At 33.2% G+C, this 22,091-nt stretch overlaps 1 protein-coding gene across 1 annotated transcript; it reads right to left on the bottom strand.

The window, feature by feature from the left end:
* Positions 1–6: 6 nt before the first annotated feature.
* LOC114183994 (uncharacterized) lies at positions 7–20,923 on the bottom strand. Its single transcript, XM_085672904.1, has 18 exons — positions 20,471–20,923; positions 18,888–18,967; positions 18,247–18,297; positions 16,353–16,880; positions 15,952–16,213; positions 15,243–15,304; positions 12,718–12,897; positions 11,776–11,827; positions 11,402–11,686; positions 10,021–10,131; positions 8,515–8,703; positions 7,172–7,447; positions 5,717–6,340; positions 4,180–4,682; positions 4,021–4,081; positions 3,828–3,896; positions 768–1,331; positions 7–596 (listed from the first exon to the last, which is right to left on the bottom strand). Exons 1-17 carry the CDS (start codon positions 20,633–20,635, stop codon positions 1,245–1,247), a joined length of 3,585 nt encoding a protein of 1,194 aa, XP_085529030.1. The 5' UTR covers positions 20,636–20,923; the 3' UTR covers positions 7–596; positions 768–1,244.
* Between the last annotated feature and the right edge of the window lie 1,168 nt (positions 20,924–22,091).

Here is a 22,091-nt window from a genome sequence, read left to right as displayed (position 1 = left end):
CCAAGATTAATGAGCAAGGAATACATAATCTTATAAAAATCATCTGTGTTATAATAAGAACAAGAATGAACATAAGTTTACATAGTGGCCAAAACTTTGCGTTAATTGCAAATATATTAAAAAAAATGAAACCATGAAGGATTATGAGGGGTTGTTAGATCACAAACTGTCCTACACAATCATTTCCATCACAAAGCCCAGTATTCTGTATAAATCATCTACATTAGTACATATAATTTCTCAATTCATGTTACAGTTTTCGCAATAAATGTTAGATCAAAAGGGGGGGAAATAATAACATATTTACAGGAAACGAGAGCAACTTGGATGCCTCTAAAAGTAGACATCCCATGATGCCCCTATCAAAGGATTTTGTTGGACCTGTGATTATATTGACAACCCACAAAATTGAGTTCTTCCCTTTTTCCCATGAAAGGTCCTGTATGCCAAGTAAAAAAAGCAAGCATAGAGGCAGCCTTCATGAATGAAAAAAAAAACTGAAGAAGGCTCGGTGGGAATCTATGGCCTGTACAAGAGACAATCTTATGTAGTTCTGCACACATTTTGGTTGGAAAGTAATGTACGCCCGCCAGCAACTGCATGCACACAAAATGATCATGTCAAAACACGTCACAAGATTTTGAATATCAGAGTTTAGCTGCTCTATTGACATCTACTCAGACCAGGGTACTAATGTCTCGACTAAAGACACAAAGAAGGCGTCAATATCCCAACAAAGCAAGAAGAAAATAAGAGAGGGTGCGAACCTGGTGGCAGGCCAAGAATTTCAACAGTTGAGTCAAAATCAGGGACATTCAAATTTATCCCTTAATAGAACTCTGTCTTCCCCCAGTAGTTGAAATAATGGCAGATACAAGTATACAACATTGCTCTCCAAACTAGTGATATCACTGAAGAGATACAGGAATTGATGCCATGCAGTATGTTTCCTAGTTCTCTTAATTACTTCTCAAAGTAATTAATTAATATTAAGAGTTCATTCAATTCCACTGGCTCTTTTTTCTCTGGATACAATTGTACTCTGCAATACTGACAATCAATCCATTTATGTTGCAAGAATGAAACATCCGAACTTAAGTATGCCCTGGATATGTATATGTATTCAATCTGAGTAAATCCAATGACGGAAGTTTTTCCTCAGAATGAATAGCGACAATTCCTCAAACCAATGCAGATGTCCTACCCCATATAATATAGCCTCCCAGAAAGTCATGCCTTGAAGATCACAGGTCAATCCCAAGATCATTTGCCAGTTGAAGTATGCCACACATTTGAAGATATGGATTCTCTAACAGCTTTTCATTGTTACTCTACATTGCAAAGACAACGTGTGATAATTTAAGCAACACAATTAAATTCACCAAAAATATTATATTATAAAGAAAACCACAAAAAAAATAAAAAACAAATCGAACATCCAGAAATTTTAAGGAAATGAACTCCCTTGGAGTGTTTTTTCTTGTAACTCAACAAATGCTTGTTGCACCATCTCTATAGAGGGCATAACTCACATATGGGAAACTTATCAAGCACTATTAATCTACTGCCGCATCCTTTTGCATAAATTCTCAACTGTCTTGATCATCGTAAACTCATAAGAATTCACTTAATTTTAAAAATAATATTAGGAAATCTATTAGCAAGTACATAACTAGTAATTCTTCTTCTCACATTGTTGGGACTGGTTTATTTTCTTCCATGTCACCTCTAAAATTTCATCACCTTACTTTAGCAGATGATGGGTCCAACTATGTTTCCAAAAAAATTGGTTGTGCTTCCTTTTCTCCCTCGTTGAATCTAAGCTCTGTTTTATTTGTCCGTAGATATATCTAGGATGGTAAACTCCCACGAGTTTAATTTGACGACCTTCATAGTCAATGACAAATTGAGCGTGCACTTTTTGGCAGGAAATCATTATATTCCTCCTTGAAATTAAAGGATCGAATGAAAAATGGGGGAAGGCAATGAAGGATAATAAACACCAAAACCTAATACTCCTATCTTATCTTAATATACTAAAAGCAGGCAAGTGTACGGTTTTTTCTGTTTACCCTAGCAGTATCTTTCGTACCTACAAGAGTGGCCTTTTTACCATTTGTTCATGGCACATACTGTTGGGCGCAGTACGGAAATAAACCAACAAAAGGGAAAAAAAGAAGAAGGAACTAATCAACAGATCTAGAGTCCTCTAATATGACATTTAAGTAGACCAGCAGGAAGGAAAGAAATGAGTTAGTTGCCTAAAGAATTATTTTTCCCTTAACACAGGTTCGTATCTATTTGAATAATTTGTTTCTACCTTTCTGATTTTTCTTTTATGTATAATATCTAATATTATTTTTAAGTAATATATTATTTTCTTGATTGTTTTAATATTGTTAAAAATGTAAATTAAACAAAAGCAACAAGCATATAAAATAGTGAATGATTAAATGAATAAGTCTTTTTTCATTCCAATTTTTCATTCTCGTTTTTTTTCCGCTTTATATTTTAAGATACACAATAAAATAAATAAATGATAACAAAAACTTCACTCATGATAACCAAAGTTAGCCAATTATCATATTAACATGTCAAAATAAAATATAATGTATTATAATTTTTAAAACTTTATATTTATTTGTAATAATTTTAATATAATGTAATTTTCAAATCTTTAATATCTTATGACCTCACAAATTTATATAATGTTATTTTACCTAAAAAAAGTTGAATTCACTCTAAAAGAATTATCTCAAAAATGGTAGGACAATCATTATTCTTTAACTTTCTTATCTTAAAACAGTAATGCTTACATCTAAACTTATTAATATAAAAAAAACATGGATAAAGCACGACACAAAAAGAATGAAAAGTTTACATCAATTACATTCAAAAGTATATATATATATATATATATATATATATATATGTATGTATCTTTCTAATTGTTTTAATAGGTTCAATTGAACTTTTAGCCAATTACTTAATATATAATTACATGAAAAAATATAAATAGTTCCATGTAACTATCTTCTCTAAGCAAAATTAATGTCTAATGCAATTTTTAAGTCAATCTTTATTAATTGATTAACTTCCCACTTAATTAAATAGTTGAAAATTTTCTTTTAGATGAACAAAGTGAGTTTTTTATATTATATCGACATGTACATGTAAGCTTATTAATATAGAAATTAATAAATTAAATATTAAATAACCAATGTGGATGATATCAATTTTTTTGAGATAACATTTTACTTGAGATATTAATACCCTCAATGTATATTAGTAATTATTTATATTAATGTACACACTTAATATATATTGAGGTAATAATGTGTCCATTAGATAATGTGGATGATATTAATATTAAATAACCAATCTACTTGAGGTAACATTAAGATTTATATTATTACCACTATTTTTTTTAATCCATTATAATAATAATTTTAATAATTTCAAAAGATATAAATTATAATTTTAATAACTAGTTTATACTAATACGTCTAAGCCAAGTACTAGTACAAACCCATTCCTATATGACCACTAGCATAGCAGGACTAAGAATAAATGAATAACCCTAATATTCTGATATAATGACTTTTGCAAGCATGGTTTCAAAATCTTGTCTTTTAGCCTAAATTTCCACTGTAACTGGAACTTCGAAAGCCTGAATGTCACCATTTTTTTTTGTTTCATTAACATAATCATGAGAATTACATAAACAGAATTTGGATATGAAGCTCATCAAATGTAAGATTAATATTAAATCTCAGCTTTACTACTAGTATGGACTTGGACCAACTCATTATGAAAAACGGAGGTACCTGTTGAGCCTTCACAACAAGATTCTGAAGCATGAATTGATATTTCTCTGGCTTCTCGGTCATCATTCGCTGTAGCAACGAGAAATTATTACAAAAGATGATATAGTTACACACACACACACAAACACATACATATATATATAGACATGGATCTAACACATTTCCAACACCAAAAATCAATTAAAATCCATGCCTTCAGAAGAAAAGCAGAAGAATAATATGCCACTCTTGAATCAGTGTCATCCAAAAGTACCCTGCAAGATGCAAGAAATTTCATGTTTTATATGCCAATGTATAAAGATGATAAAGTAAGAAAGCCAACAAATTCACAAAGAGCAAAGTTAGGAATCACCTAAAGAATTGTTCCTGACCAACCTCCTGGAAAGCAACAGGATCTGCTGTGCATTTACCAATAAGTAGTAGCAGAAGTGTGGCTCGAATATCAGATGTAGCACCAGGCAGGTTTCCTCTTCCTTTACTTCCAACAGCAACACCCAATGCAATATCATCCGTTGCTGCTCCAGCCAATTGAATAAGTGGCCAATATAGTATGGCAGCAGGAACACGTGCAATTAATTGCATTGGGACAATGGCTCGTCCTTGGGAAAGTGCTGCCATTGATGCAGTCTCATGATCCAGGTGGTAGTTATTATGATAGCCGGATCTCCTATTAGCTTCCTCCTTGTGTTCATCCCAGTGGAAAGTATCTTGCCTGGCAAAATGATTATCTCTATCAAACCTTTTACTTACATTATTGTGATTTAAATTTCTACCATGGTGTACATCATCTCCATAGGGCAGAGCTGCAGCTGGAGGAACTCTAAGGCACAATTGGGAGAATAATATGTCACACATCTGTTTATAAACAGAGAAAAGTGTTCAGCACATAGGATGAAAAATGATAGATCAAGCAATACCTAAATAGAAGCAGCAACATAAAACCAAATACAAATTCTCCAAACATTTGTTTAAAGGAATAACATAAACAATATTTTTATAAAAATTACTATTCTTCAATATAAATCTGCAACAATATCAACAATTTTTTTCGGCTAGAACATAGTCTGTGATTGTAGAAATTTAATTTACTACAAAATTCTTCACCACTCAGAAAATAACACCATTCTAGATCATATAACAAAAAATATGCTCCATAAACAGTTTACTGATAAACAAAGCATGACTAAAAGTTCCTTAACAGATCCTAAAACAAACTCAAATAGGATTAGAACATGCAGACTTGGTAGCTACATTTTTCAAAATTAGTGCTGATTGCAAGTAATGTGAATGCCATACACAAGATACAAGTGGGATGGTTAAGATGGAAAAAAGACATCAGGGGTTATTTGCGAATTGTCAAATTATCTACAAATCTCACTAAAATGTTTACCCATACTGCTAGACATTTGTATATTCTATGGTACCGGATGCTAAGCTTTAAGGCAGCAATAAGACAAAAGTTGGGGTAGCATAAATGAGAACGAAGGATGGATCACTAAAGGATGCAATACAAAACTATAGTATATGAAGAGATATTGGGGTGGCATTAATTGAGGAAAAGATAAAAAAACAGTTAAGGTGGTTTAGACATATGCAGACTATTGGAATAAGCATTACTAAGGAGAGTAACAGTATTTAGTCTCGTGAAAAAAGAGAGACCAACGAGGCAATCGGATTAAGTTATTAAAAGCGATCTCATAGTTAATATCTCCAAAGAGTTAGAATCTCTGACCAATATACTAATGGTATCAAGTGGCCATGCAGCTGACTTCACCTAGGGGGATCAGGCTTCTGTTATGTTGTAGTGTGGATTGCAACACTTTTACAGACAGATAATGTTACATCATGAGCATATTATAAAAAAGTATGTCGAGTTCAGTGAAAATTACTTTCAGAATATTAATGCGATCTGTCTCATTTTTCTGAAATACCAAAGACAAAGCTCCACTCATTATGTCAATCACTGCATTGGCTTTCTCGAGATGCCAATCCCTCTTCCCATAACCCTGATCTCTGCTGCTTGATTGTTGCATTTCATGCTCATCTAACAAAAATTTGCATCTCATGAGAAGCCTTTCAAGGACATACAAAAATCCCCATCTAATATAGTTGTATTTAGACTTTAGAAGGCCACACAAAAGTAAAATGGGCAAAGGAACATCTGAGGTATTGAACGAATCTTGAGTTCCAGCTTGAGCAATTTTCTGCTGGAAGTATGTTATGCTTGACCATATATTTCCATCTCTTTCTCCATTAATTTCGGAAATAAGCAGATCACCTAACCAGATATACCCATTTTGACGATAAGAAATTCTTTCAGAATGAAGAAGAGAATGTAAAGTGGACCACGAGTGCTTTGCCTGTAAACCAATGCCATTTCTCAGAACCACACCTTCCATGTTCTCCAGAAACTTGAGAGATTTGGTTATCTGATTCATATGAGAGAACTCTTTGTCCAAATGAGTGAATGTACTTATTACAGCATCAAATTTTTCCGCTACAACTTCCAGTAGCTGCAAATATTTAAAAGAAATCAACAATATACAAAACGAATATCTAGAAATTAAACATAATCTTTGATAAACATATTAAGCCAAATATTTGAAAAAACATATTAAAACTAAAAGTGACAATAACTTCATAATCTTTAATAAAGGGTATAATGAATATAAAACCAAACTATAACTGAACTAAACCAGTGAATAACTTCATTTTTTTTTTAAAGTTTGAAACCAAAATGTATCAAAGTTTCAAACAGGGACAAATTTTAATTTTGCTCAAAGTTCGAAGACTAAAAACATACTTAACCCTTAATTTTGGCTACCAAAGAAATCCTCCCTCAAATTATAAGTTTTAATTGATATAAACCATCAACTGAACAAGAATTTAGTTTATGACTATAAAGCAACTCCCACAATATTGAAGATGTCATATAAAGTATAAATAAATTTAATGTCCAAGACAAAAGGGTAGATAAAATTATATTTACTAGAAATTTACTTTTTACACTTCGTAATCATGTGTTTCTGGTAGAAAAGCTTTTTTTGTTTGATGAAGGTATTACAAATCCCTGAGAAGCACTAGACAAATTGTTTCACATGCTTTCTTCGTAGTCCAAATTGTTAAATGTTTTTACCTGCCTTTACAAACTAATCCAAGTTGAAACCTTTTTCCTCCGTGTTAACAAAAAAAAAACAATCTTGCAGGTTTTTACATTTAAAAAAACATTAAGATTTATTATGTCCACCAACGGATGCAGAATAGAGACACTCACTAAAATCATGAAAAGGAATAACCCTTAAACTATTAAAACAACAGATAAGAAAAAAAGAATATAGAAGTACCATATTTAGTCGTTCACTATTGGGATATCTGGACAGTGCTGAAGAAATCGATCTTCTCAGAATCTCTCCAATGCCTTCTACCCCAAGTTTAACAGAAATATAAAATGCCTCAGGTGCATTTGTTTGAGCAAGTAGAGCAGCAAGAGGTTGGATCTCATCATCACTATATTCATTGACTCCAGAAGCAAAGCATGTTTCATTTATTTGATGCAGAATGTAATCAAAAAGCACTGAATACAAATTTTTCCTCTCTTCTCTTGAGCTTGCTAGGGAATACTGCACCCAACACACCAAAAAGCAAGGAGAAATCATATACTTTGAAACTTACATTGTAAGTAAGACCTTGATGAACATTTTATTCCACTGCATAAAACTAAAAAATAGAAATCTTACGACCAAATAAAATGGAAGATCTGTACTGGACCCATCAATCAATCACAATAACAAAAGTATTATTCCATAAGGGCCCTCTTTAGATAGAAGCTATAAGTGCTTTTGAGAGCTTCTCCGCAAGAAATATAGTTTTTGTTTTCTAGTTGAGATGCTCACTTCTAAGTGTGTATCCAGACAGGCTGTGTAGGATCAACCAATCACAACCAAAATGACAAATTGATGAAAGCTTAAAAGTCCCCAACTCAAGCAACACGACAATGACTAAATGAATCTAGCCCATTGCAATCATTGGCTGAAGTCCACAACCACCAGAGGATGTGTAAATATCAGCTCCAGATCCTAGAAAAATCATTTACCATTAAGTTTTTGTGCATGACAGACCAATTTTCACAGAAAATAATTTCCTTTTTGCTTAGAGGTCTTGTCCTGCAAATTATGTCTTGGTCCATTATCATTTATAAGTTGTACCAAAAATCAGACTTCTTAAGCAATAAATTTTATAGTGGAGATTACCTTGCATCTGCTTTTTCACAATCACATCTTTCTGTGCCATTAACCCATCATGTCAACCAACCTCACTCCGTTAGGGTTAAATTTGGAGATCCAATGGCCCAATGTGTCACAATCTTTATCTCTAGTTTTTTCACAATCATTTTACTTATAACTCTCCGATACTCTTTCATACTCCTAAAACCAATTACATGATCTGGAGCAGGCAACTACACCATTTCCAATACTAGTTTTGTTATTCCAATCATAGATCACCCATAATATACTTGTTTCTCAACAGATTGAAAAATGAATTAATTAAGTGGTCAACTGACGAGATAACATGTTGGGCCTTATTTGTGCAGCAAGGATACAATAATGATACAGAACAGTACTTTTGGTGAAAAGGGGGAAAAGTATCAGTGATAATAAACTCAATTGGAAAAAAGATATAAACACACCTCAATAAAAATAAATTGAACTCCACCGATGAGATCAAGTTGATCCACAAGAAACTTTGGTTTGCCGGGTACAGATGCAGCAACTTCAGGAACTTCATAAAACATATTGGTCAACATAGAAATAAGCTTACAGTGAACTAATTCTGCCCAAGAGTTCTCCCTACTGATTCTTACAAGTGCCTTCAGAACCTATCAGTAGATTGGAAGTAACTAAATTAGACAGTTATATCATAATGACATAAAGCAGTAAGCAAATAGCTATGCATTAATAACTCAAGATACAACACCTAGGGTTTACAAATCCCTGTATTAAGAATTATTTTATGGCTGACAAGCTTAAAACCATATAGCTTGCACACAGACTTAAGTGCCCAAATGGGAAACAAACTGTCTTAATGGAAGACAAAAAAGTACTGAATAACTAAAGAACATCTAGATTACAGAAACCAAAGTACTACAACCTTATAGTTTGTTTGTTTTAGCTCCTCATAGAAATTCTAAAACATAATCCAATAGCATTAAGTTGCATGTTAGGTACGTTCACCTAAACCTAAACACTGAGTTTTTCAAGCGTTCAACCTTACAGAATCATTCCTGGGGGTTAAAAATAAACATATACAACAGCTGTTCAACCAAGGAGATGATAGAGTGACTAATACCGGGACACCAAAAATTGGTTATATATAGAATTGTATATGTTCTGAATGTATTGTGTGTTTAATGCAGACCACACAATATGTATTTATGCTATTGAATAGAATCAATTGTGACACCTAATAATTAGGAATCAATCATCCTAATTTCCGAGATTATGTAATGGTTGATTTCCTAGAAATCTATCACCGTTGATTATATCCTAACAATGGTGAAAATCAAAGTGAGACAATGAAGACGCATATTCTAGGATAGCAACTATGAGAAAATTAGCACCAATCACTTGTTCCCAATAGATGGCTATGGCTCATAACAAGGAATAAAGGGAATGAAAGAAATAAGGTAGAATGAGAATATGAAAGTAAAAGGGACAGGTGACAAAGAAGAGGCTTAGAGAAGAAAGTTGACATTTATAAGAATAGCATTAGTGAAATGCTCTCCTTGCAATACAACCACAGAAAACGTCAGTTTTCAGTTCTAGATGCAGCGACATGACCTTTTGGTTTAAAAAGATGTTTGAAACATGCTCAACTTCCTTCTGTGACACTATTTTTAATTTTATCTAGTTTAGTCTGAAAAATATTAATTATTAAACTTTTACTTGTTTTTTTGCTTAATAAAACATCCCCCATCACCATTCCTTCACTCCCTTAAATAGAAGACTTAACTTCTATAGATCTACATTAAATTCCAAAGTTCAATAATTAGTAGGAATCCTCTCCCCTGACACCCTGTCCAACCTCCCAAAAAAGAAGAAAAATATTTAGCCAGCAGAATGTGCTATGAAATAAAAATGAAATTTCCATGAAATACAAATAGAATCAAATAGGAGAGTAGGGAATTATTTCTCACCCTTATATCAAGCCCTACTAAACGGTTTCTCCAGATCTTTCCTCTATCACAAACAAAATACAGCAAACAGCTGAGAGCAGATGCCCAAACAGATTCATCCTTTTCTTCAGACTGTATAAAGCAATTCATCAGCATAAATGATAATTTATGACAACAGCATGATTAAACCATTATGCTTGAAAAATGGAAAAAGCAGATAGACAGATAACATAATTATCTTAAGAACATTCATATGAAATAGATGATAAAAACGTTTTCTTTATCCACCTAAGCTGAACCAACCAGTCTGAAACAAATGCAAACCCACTCCGATACGTGAACACTACCTCAAAAACATATTTTTCTAGTTATTAAAGACAGAGATTATTTCAACAGTACTCCACTAGCTTACAAGTATATCAAGGATTAGGTACCACCAGTGACTACAACAATTACCCTTTAATTTATTCCACATTCAAAAGTGTTAGCCCCCAAGTTCTACTTAACAAATTTAAAAGAATATACTGACTAGAACATCTTCAGGTGATATTATTTAGTTAGAATGTGTACAAGATGGAAGAACTAACCAATGGCACATGTATGTTCAAAGAATTTAAATGTTCGTATTTTTAGTTAATGCAGTTATCCTGACAATTTAGTAGTCTAAAGGGACATGTACACGACAGTGTACAATGTCTTCTGTCTACATCTTAAAAGTATTAGGAATGTAAGCATCCAAATCCTAATTTATATTATAAGACACTAGAATACAAGATCATATAAGCTTTGACATATAATTCTATGCGATATTAAACAAAAACAGTTTTCTTGATGTGCATCTATCTGTACGTGGTTATGAATGTATCTATCATACTCTAAAAGTCTACCTTCGAAAGTATTATAATGTCATCATTGAATTCAGAAGTAGAACTTAATTGTTCAGATGGAAAAATCATCAAGAAACATTTGAGAAATCTGATAAAAAAAAGTTGTATTTCTTAGCATACAAAATATTCTATAACACAGCACCTGAAAGTCCAACTGGTGCTCTATGCAATTCCTAGCACATATTAATATCACAACAAATCCATCTAGAATAGCTATCTAACTCTTAAAACATAAACTAAAGAAAAACAAATTCCCAATCTCAATAATGCAAGAAAACGATGTAAACTTGCCTTGTTTTCTTATATTTTCAATCCACTAAAAAAATGTCGCATCCTAACTGTAGTTTCCAATAGAAACACATCAACACCATGTCATTTACACAGAAATTAGTATATTGTGACAAGTGTCAAAGATAAAATATTGACACCAGTCGACAGATGATCCCAGCCAAGAAAAAATATTTAGAAACAAGTAATGGTTATGTTCAACAATCTCATTTTCTGCCCAATGATACCTGAACAAGAAGAAGTAGTATCTCATACAGAATATTTAAAATCCAAGACTCAAATTTATCAATTGCAGAGCCCCCATCTGACTTATTCTGAGAACTTGCTTTTGCGCTTCCTGGCACCATAACTTTAGTGTCACTGTCATAATAGGATTCTTGAGAATATTCCTCTTCTATAGTAGAAGCATCATTAGCAACTATCGGTTCTAGGAGATGTGCATGAACCCCAAGGTTTAGAATTAAATCAAAAGCACGAACCCTGCACGCTGTATTAGGAGAACTAAGCATCTCCTGAAAATTGCATTTCAAATACATTAGTACCCGAAAATATTACAGATAGCATAGCATAACAGAGAAAAAGTCTTTTATTTATGAATCACCTCAAGCATAGAAAGAATGAGCGGAGCAGCAGTCTGAGAATTTAAAACATACCTGGAAAATAATATCTCTATGATCATTACACATAATTGGCTTGCAGAAGTGTAAAATGATAGAAATATGAAATAAAATATTAGTTCAATCAATCAGTTGCTGGAAAATTAATATGTCGCTAAACAATTTGGCACTCAACACTATAATTTTACCCAACATGAAAAGCATTATAAGTTTTGAAATACTACCTACATAGCCATATCTCGAAAATGCTTTCACATCAGTGTAAATTGGCAATTGTTAATCTAATAACCCAAACTAAAATAAAATGGACAACTGCAAAAAATACCAGTCAACAAGTTATATATTCGTACACCTCTATAAAACCATCCCTCCTTTCTGTAAAAATTTCAAAAAAACAATGGTTCCTTCAACTGTGAATGGCAACAAATTTTCAATGAGATTTGTGGAGAATATCCAATGTTATGCGCATGGGCATTGAATAGAGTAATCTTTGTACATCAGACATTTCTATCTGTTTCATGGCCGACCTACAATTTACTGTGTCTATTTTCTTCTTTATATGCTTGCGCCCGTAGCTAAAACAGATTCTAAGCACGGCATTCATTAAATTAGTGCCAAATTGCAAGAATTTCTGGATGATATTTGGGATATATTTTTACTAGCGTAATGGGGACCACCTTCAATAAAATAAATATTTCATAACATTTTTCTTCAATTTTGCAATATCAAACCCTTATCTTCTCTACTTCAAAAATTAATTCAACTCGTACTAGTTTACATTCTGTGAGAAAATGAAACTCACAAAAAATTAATATTTTAATAAAAGAAATCAGGAATATACAGTAAAAGTAAGAAAAATTATTTAGGACTGATGGTAACCAGAAAGGAATAAAACATAAAAAAGACAACAGTTAATTGAAACATACATGTCAATAACTAGTTTAATAAGGACGCTCACAGCCACATCCGTTGATGGTTTGCCGCTGTTATTATTTAGTGTAGTTGAGGCTCTGACAACATTGGCATTTGGGACAGAAACCTCTGCACAAACTGCGGCTATAACATCATGTACCTCAGTAGTGTTCAATCGCAGAGGTTGTTGCTCACTGGTCGACAAAAGAGAACATTTTGTGAGATATAGAAACACATAAATAAACTATTAACAATACTATGATAAAAAAATACTGTAATTATTAACTGAATATATATGCAAAATCTTAGGAAGCAAGGAATAAAAATGAGCAATTTAAAGAAAAAACAATTTTATTGAACAATTGAGATAAGGCAAAGAAACCCCTTATCCCCCCATCCACAAATTATCTAACTGATCTCCTCTTACTAAATGCTCTGAAAGTCCCTAATAGTTTTTACTGTACAGTTTTTCCGGACAACAACCTTGTCCTCTAAATGTAACTGTGATAGATATTTTAGAATCCTATAGATATAGTAACAGTTGATATTAGGATCAATCAAATTAGATAGAATAGTTCCTCTATTGTCTAAATACACAGAATTCATCACACACCTTCTTGATTTCCTGCTTCTTAACATGGTATCGGGAGCCTAACGAGAAGGCAACCTTAATTTGTGCTTTCCAAATGGACCAAAGGTACCCTTTTAGAAATTCTATATGTTTGCCAATTTCTGTTCCTTTTATTTCGTGTTTCACTATTCACCACCAACTCATTTTTTTCTTGCCAACCATAGAGCCCTGAGACATTTTTTGAACGCACTATAAGCACTTTTGCTCTCTAGTAGTCGCCACGCTCTATGAGCATTTTTTATCTTTAACATCAATCACTCCATTTGGGAATTCTTCCTTCCCGGTAGTCATTGCATCCTTTAAGCATTATGGCCTCCAACAATCAAAATCTCATTTCACCATTATTGCTCTCCAATAGTCATGGTGTTTTCGAAGCAATTATTGCTTCCAGCAGTTGGTCATGCCCTACAAGCATTCTTCTCGCTCTCCAATAGTCATATTGTCTGCTGAGCACTTTTGCTCTATCAAGGGGTCTTATGCTGATGATGTTTGTAACAAGCTTGACTTATATCATATATATGTCCAACGTGAGGGGAATGTAAAAGATATGATTTGAAAGTATGAAGTATATTAAAGTTGATTCTCACCATGTCAAAGAGAAAGTTATGCTGTATGAAATATCTCCTAGCTTTGTCAATTCCCGTGATCAACTAGCAAATATATTCACTGAATCACTAAGGGGTCATTGGATTAACAACATATGTAACAAGGTTGGTGTATATGACCAATATGCTCCAACTTAAAGGAGAGTGTTTGAATGTAGATATGTTAGAATCTTATAGATAAAGTTATTATTGACATTAGGCAATTAGATTGATTCTACATTTATATTATTAGCCCAAAATAGGGTTTCTGAATATTATGTAATTATGTTCTCCCCATATAAATTGAATAGCTTCATTGTGGTATAAATAAATGGAATTCGCCAGAGGCCTTCTCAGTTTCTCTCTTCTCAACATAGAGATTCCACTTGCATGAGAATCCCTGCTGATCATCTCCCACAATTCTAAACTAGTGGCTTAATTTGCTGCACTTTAAAAAGCATTCCACTTTAGTAACCTACCCAAAAGGATCATAACCATCAAATGGGTTAATCCCATTTTTCTTGCCCAAGAGAGAATCTCTGGACCACCACACTCTAACCCACTACCATATCAGTTTTCCTCAAGATGCTTGGGGGGTTGAGCCTCCTCCTAAACAAGTTCCTCATTTGCGGTGTTCTCCTATCCTCCCGTTCTATGTCTTATTTCTGCATCCATCTCCAGAAAAGTTACTCTATAAAGGGTTATAAATAGAGTGCTATAGTGGCAGAGCTGCCCTGGGAACTAAAGTCACTGCTGAAGTAGAACAGTTAAGTGCAGCAACTGTTGCAGAAGGAATAGCTACACTACACTATATGTGATTCAGAAATAGCCCTCTAAAAAAGACAATCAGGCCTTTTGGGGGGGCCTTTACCAAATAAATTCCTGGCTTACAATATGTCCTCCCCCCCCCCTATTTACTTAACAGCTCTAACTATTCCTGACAGTTTTCCCTTCAATTCTGTCATCAGAGTGTGCAAATTTATAGACAATAAGATATTAAATCATCAATAATGGCACCAAAACTACCAGAGCTCAATAAACAAGTAAAATCATACATACTAATGTAAATATTCGACTTCAGCTTAAGAAGCTTTAGGATGAAGTAACAATTACTTTGAAAGAAGTGACATTGAAAGAAGTGACAAATATTAAATAATTACATTTTTTGAATATAAATTGGAAAGCAATGATAGCAATTTCCCTTGCAACGAAAGACCAAGTTATAATTTATTTTATGGCATGCATATTCAGATATGGTAAAATCAGGTTCAAACATTTGTTGTCCAATTCGTCTGAAGATTCTCTAGAGTCAAATGATCTAAACCTGTAATGACGATACTGGAAAAGCTGTCGAGTTCTGGGACGGAAAGTAGTCACAGGAAAATCCTCCCTGTAGAAATGGAAGCGTTTAGCAAACCAAATCATGAAAAACATTGCTGCATACCAAGTAGTGAAAAAGAAAAAATATATCTTTTACACATCTTGTGGATAAAAAGAATATCAAACTGTATAGGACCAATTCAAATACTTATCACATAATGTTGCCCATACAACTAGCATGATAATTCGCATAAGTTCACAGTCCTTGCTGAAATGAGTGATAATGAACCAAAGAGACCACCCAAATTGCATAAAGATCTTATGTATGAGTGCAGATAAGGTGTATATTAAAAAAAATATACAACGAAGAGGGAAAGAACAAGAATACAAGAAACAGAGTGAGTACAGAAAAAGTACAATGACAAAACCTTAACTGACAAAACTAATTCAACATACCTCGCACAAACCAATTAATTAATCAACATGACATGACAATCCATTTGTCTTTTGAAGGATAATCTAAAATTCTAGAAACCATTGCTTTTAAATTGTAAGTACTTCAACTTCACATCAAATAAAATATTATGAAGGTAATAGTTCAGATTTTGTAATATAATATTTGGCTAAAACAACAAATTATGAAAGATTTGGCATGTCATGAACTCAAAAAAAAATAGAAAAAGAAAAATAACAGAGCAAGTTCATATAAGAACATGCCATATCTGACGAGAACCAGGTTTTATGCGCTTAGATGCTGTAATCGCTCTCAAATGGGGGCGAGCAGAATCAGAATCAGTAATTGGTGTTACAGGGGAAGACTGCAATAGCTGATCCAGGTAAGGCATATCATCAGTTCCAAAAAATTTCCATGGCTGCTCCTTCATCTTAGATTCAATGTCTCCTACAAGTAGAGCTGCGGCACCTATTTCTAAGAAGCTATGTGATGTCATGTCTTGAGAATTCGCAGCACGATCACTGCATTAACAGATGTTAATTAACAAAGTTAATTTCTGAAACGCTAGAAGATAATTGAAAATTAAAAGGTAAAGTGGAGATGTAAGCTACAGTGGCCATTAACAAGACACCTAAACCAGTATAAAGCACAGATTATTACTTTTCAGTGCCTATAGATGACATTGGTTCCTCAAGCCAGCGCCATTTCAGAACATCACCTGCGATGAACCCTAGTTCATCCATTTCATCAGCTTTCTCAATTTTCGACAACCTTGAAATGGATAGAGAACTTGAATCCTTCTCTAGTTGTTCTTGAACACTTGTGGAACTTTGTGTTTCTGGAATACTTGCAGGAGTTAACTGGGAATTGAAGGATTTACTTAGCAATGATGACAATGACGGCAGTGACTGTCCGGATGAAGGTGGTCCAGCAAATGACGCCGGTTGAAAAAGCCGTTTAGGAATGTGTTGAGACACTAATGAACGAACATAACTTAGTGACTTTACAAGTGCCTCAGAAGCAAAGGTAGATACAGGTAAAGGAGATGTATTTATAGATGTTATTGATACACCAGATTGACGATTCAAAACTCGTGACCACGGCTGAGCAGGGTTAATATCACATTCAGCAATTATGGTTGAACAAAAACGATCTATCTGAAGTAATGTCTCCTCACTTGGTTTGTATCTGTAGTAATAAGTTGTGAGTACTTAATGTGCAAATAGCAACTATAACAGGATTGTATATTGTCCAAGAAGCAGTCAAATAAGGAAAGATACAAATTACATGTTTCAGATATTCTATAAATCTACGTAAACAGCATTCAGATAATGAATATAAGATCCTTTAAACGACAAAGAAAATTAGCATAAACCTAAAGAAGTTTCACTAACCTCTTCCCCTGGCCTGAGAACAAAGAAGTTTTGTTACTAAGACAATAATTAATACAAGGAACAATGAATTCCAGGACCAGAAAGCCAACCTATCCCCTTCCAACAAAAAATGTGCATGCTATTTCTTTCTTCCTAGACTCTGCACATTTGATTTCTTTTGAGATGACACTTTGTCCTCATTTCTGTACTTTGTTCTATTCAATTAGACAAAGAAGCTATTTGCCTAAATGCAATTTTGTGCTTTTATCCCACAAAAAATGGAAAAGGAATCTAACTGCATAATTTTCAATAGAATTTAAGTGTCACTCGTTTTGCGAAGTGAGAGACCATTTGACCTTTGGATTAACTTATTCTTCTTTCATGAGTATGAGAAAAGCTGATAATCAAATTCTTCAAGAATCAGACTGAAAAGCTAGTTTTTGAGTTTGAAATAATCAAAATCCAGTAAACACTAATTTAACAAAATAATGATATAGGCATTGCCATGTCTTAAGAAACAGATAACTAGAGCATATTAATTTTTACATATGAGGATCTACCATATTATTCTATTAATTGATTATTATGAGTTCTTTAATGTAAATACATTAGAAACTTTAATGCACATCAGAACAGTAAATTTTGAAAGACATAGGATGTGAAAAAACTAATTTAACAAATCCCTTTCCCCAAATTTGAAACATCTTGCTGTAGAATGTAACGAAGAAATGAGATAACATTGTGCTCTAGTACTTTTGTTGGTACCTTCAATTATCAACTAATGATCATCTTTGTTGTTTAATAAATGGACTTTATTGACACTGAGTTTACATCACTGTTCTGCATGTAAGATTGGTAAAACAAAACGCTTCTTCCAACGAAGTACTCTAGGAGTAGAAGTTCAAGTTCAGCATAAAGCATACAAAACAGACATATACCCACTTTTTGGCATTGATTAAAACACCTACCAATACTCTACTCTTTTTGGCATTTTATTTAACATAAAGATTGACATAACATTGTGTAAGTAAATTCATATATTGAAATAATTATAGTAAAATGAAGTGCAAGTCTATGAAATGAGGATGGAAGACACTAGACTAGAGTAATAGATAATGTCCAGAAAATAGAAATCTGGTAAACCATTGAGTTTTGACATATTTAAGTAACTGAAAACATACCTTAGGAGATACCGCTTCAGAAGTGCCACACACCTTGTGACTACCGCAGGACTGACAGAAAATATCAAAGTTAGAAACTTCTGGAATTTGAAATTGTATAACAGGAAAGGGCAATAAAGAAATAGAAACAATATTTGAGGTACCTAACCGACAGTAGTACACAATAAGCAACAGTATAATCAGCTTGTCTTAGCAAAATTCTAGTACAAAGTCAATTACAATAGTTCAACTGTGGGAAACACTAACAAATTCATAACAAAAGGAACTAGATCTTCAATGAATTGAAAGGAAAATCAGGTCCAATAGCAGAATAAAACAAGTAGACAAGAGAAGGTAAATCCTACACATATATATATATATATATATGTGTGTGTGTGTGTGTGTGTGTGTGTGTGTGTATGATTGTTCACCATCCACTTCAGAGGTGCATTACCTTCTTAACCAAGAAAAAAAAATACTCAGCTACTACCAAATAGAAATTATAAGGATGTACTCCACACCTTTCATCCAAAAAATTAGTTCACTGCGTGCATGACATTGTCTTAAGTACATACATAGCAGGATATTTATCGAGATGTTTTTCTAACAAGTCTGGAAAGCATCACCAACTACCTCATGGGATAAATAAATGTAACAATTACCTGCGCTCCCTCTCGGCAATAGTATGTTCCAGAATTGCATTATAAGCCAAGTCTGTGGCTGCAGGGGCCTTCAGATAGTCCTGAAATCATATATTTAAGCTATAAAATAAAAACAAATTGGTAAAGTTTAGAATTTGGTTACTGTATATCAAATAAAATGGTACAATAATTTGCAGTTAAATGGGATTTGGTCATAGTAACGAGAGCGACAGTTATGCATTAAAATCTGTTAATATTTTAAGAAACAAAAACGATGTTGCAGATGGTGAGGAACCCCAATAATAGAAAGCTGGTGCTTGAGTAATCACCTTACATCTAAAAATACTAGACTTACTGTCGATAACAATCATATTTGTTGCATAAAATATATGTTAGTAACTTCAGTACAGATGGTACAATAAATGCAAAAAAATATTGAATGTGACATCAGCATTACAACATTTGCAGTAAATATTAAAATTTTCCCTGCTGATACACAGCCTGCATCATGAGTTGAAAGCAAAACAAGAATACTCATTATTTTCAGACAGTACTTTCAAAACTTCTTGCACCTGATCACAGCATTACTCAGCTGTTTAAAATCATTAACTTACACGAACAAAATTAAGAAAAAAACGTTCAGCATCATACACACACATAGATGTATGCATGCATACTATATATGTATATGCATATGTATATGATGATAAAAAAATGACCATTACATCAAATAAGAACTCCACACAGAGTACTTTTTAAACTTCTCGCACACATGCACGGCATTACTCAGCCATCTGAAATCATTAGCATACAAGCAACAAATTTAAGGAAAAACTTCAAATGTCACGTTGATAAAGACGCAATCATCACACTAATTACGAAAACCATATCCGCCACCCTTCATAGCCTACACATTAAAAATTAAAGACGACATTAGCAGTTAACTAACTTCCAGAACTTCGCACAGGAAGTTGCTATGGTGCCTATCAAGATGGGTATAGCAAGCCAGGAAGACTTTTCAAGCAATTACTGAATACTAATTATATAATTAATGCAAAAGAAATATTAAAATGATTGCTCATATACACAAAGGGGATAATAGCTCACTAATTTAGCTTATCCAGTAACTTACTGTAACTAATGTGTAATTTTAACTGAAAGAAGTTTAACTCATTTTACTTTTATTTTTCCTCCTATCTATAACTAGATAGACACCTTGTATGCTAAATAGGTAACATGCCCAGTGAGAAAGAGTGTGTACAGAAGTAATACCCCTTCCCACAAGTTAACCTAAAACCAGCCACACAACATTGACCAAACTACCCCTCCTCCAGCTCAGTAACAAGATTCATATTCAGCTAAGTACGTAAAAAAAGCCTACTCGATCCCACTTTCTTCCCCAACCGCGAGGATAAATAACTTCCTATTTTTACATAATAACAGAAGTGAAAAAAAAAATGGTAACTAACGTCCAATTTTTCAAAAATAATAATTTCTAATAAAAAAATAATTTCCAGCAACGGTGTCGTGCGAAATTCATTTTCCAATTTTCCACATCCAGTGCAACACGAATCACGAAGCGAAGACGAAGAATAGAGAGAGACCTGAAGAGTTCTAGAAGGTTCGTTGGATGGAGAGAGTGTGGAGGAGAGGCAATCGGCGACTGCTCGCCGCAAGGGTTCCGGCAGCTTCTTAACGCCGGAGGATCTCAGGCGCGAAACCCCGATTAACTGCTGCGGCGGACGCGAGGGACTGAAGCTGGAAGACATTATCGGATTCGGCTGGATTGGATTCGAAATCAGCGTCAGCGGAGGCGAATCTGGAAGCGCCTTGGCAAAGAATTGCACATTTGATTTCGATTGAACGATTCTCGAATAGGAGAATGAACGAAGGAGAGATTGCAGAAGTGCGTCGTCTTCGTCGTGGTGTTGTGTTAGTGAGTGCGTTTCGGTTTTGAGATTTGAGAAGGAAAAAAAGGGGAAAATTAAATAAAATTCTTAATTTTCGCGAGTGTTGTATTAGCTGTACGTAGCGCCGTAGTTTTATGAACACAACACTTGTGACTGAGCTGGCATGCGCTAAACACTCTCTATATATATTATTATTAAATAAATATTTTTTTCTCTATTATTTTTGGTAAGTTCCGTTTCAATTTCAAATCTCTCTTCCTTCTAGGGTTTTTTTTTTCTCCCCTGTACAGTGCCATCTCCTTTTCATAGTTTTGGTTATTTAAAGCTCATATACACAAACTAAGAAATGCTTAATTAAAGCAAATTTTGTTATATTTAAAATAAAATGTCCATGCTTAAACTTCTAATTATTATATCCACGTCACTATTATTAAATAGAAGCATCAATTAAATTTTAAAATGTTGAATTTGAGAAAATATAGAAAGAGGTAGCAAATTGGAGTTGTGTTTATGTGTTATGTGTTATGGTTTAATCATTTTATTTAAATAAAAATTATTACATTTTATAATTATTACTTTAAAACCATTTTTTCAGCCTAGTACTAGAAAATTAGTAATTTAACAACAAAAACTTCGTTGTCAGTACTATGTACTCTCTTTGTTCTTACATTCACTTGACTAATTAGAAGTTAATTAGTTTTATTAATGCCATTAAATTTATTAGTAATTTATATTAAATTCTCCAAACTCTTTTGAAATTATTAAGACTCATGTCTCATTCGTTTCATCTAACTATTGTTTGGCTAACTAATTATTATGAAAAGGAAATGATGGTTACATGTTTCATTTATTAGTTAACTATTTTTTATAACTGATTTTTAACTTTTAAGTAATTAAAAATATTTAATACTCTTTAACCTTTGCAATTTCACCAAAGTTAGCAAAAAAAAAAACCTTTTTGTAGGTTTAATTCAGGTACGAAATATCTCAACTTAATTTAAAATCCAATAAATGGCATTTATAATTCACTCCATATTTGACATGTATAGATAAAATTAAAATTCATTAAATTTAACTAATGAGTTTTTCAAGAATTCATTTTTCTGCTCACAGAAACAGTGATAGAAGCATGACAAATATTAAATTTGAAATATTTCAATTTATTTGGGTCCATAAATATCTTAAATGAAGAATGCTAAAGAAGTAAAAAGTTGGATGTATTATTAAAGTAGACCAAACATCACAATAAACGTTACAGTTACACAACATTGAACATCACTGACCTATTGGACTTAAGACGGCCCAACATACTGAG

The sequence above is a fragment of the Vigna unguiculata genome, chromosome 5 (assembly GCF_037176805.1).
Source record: "Vigna unguiculata cultivar grain cowpea cultivar isolate G323 ecotype 2 chromosome 5, ASM3717680v1, whole genome shotgun sequence".
In the NCBI taxonomy this organism is placed as follows: Eukaryota; Viridiplantae; Streptophyta; class Magnoliopsida; order Fabales; family Fabaceae; genus Vigna; species Vigna unguiculata.
Note: the sequence above shows the minus strand (reverse complement) of the source record. Positions and strands in the feature narration are given on the sequence as shown.

Bases quoted from the DNA above. Each gene is read 5' to 3' on its own strand.
- LOC114183994 (XM_085672904.1), bottom strand. From the start codon at position 20,635: ATGTCTTCCAGCTTCAGTCCCTCGCGTCCGCCGCAGCAGTTAATCGGG. The intron at 18,968-20,470 runs GTCTCTCTCTAT...ATATGATTTCAG, and splicing joins AACCTTCTAGAACTCTTCAG to GACTATCTGAAGGCCCCTGC. The intron at 15,305-15,951 runs GTTCTTATATGA...TTCTACAGGGAG, and splicing joins GTTCTCGTCAGATATGGCAT to GATTTTCCTGTGACTACTTT.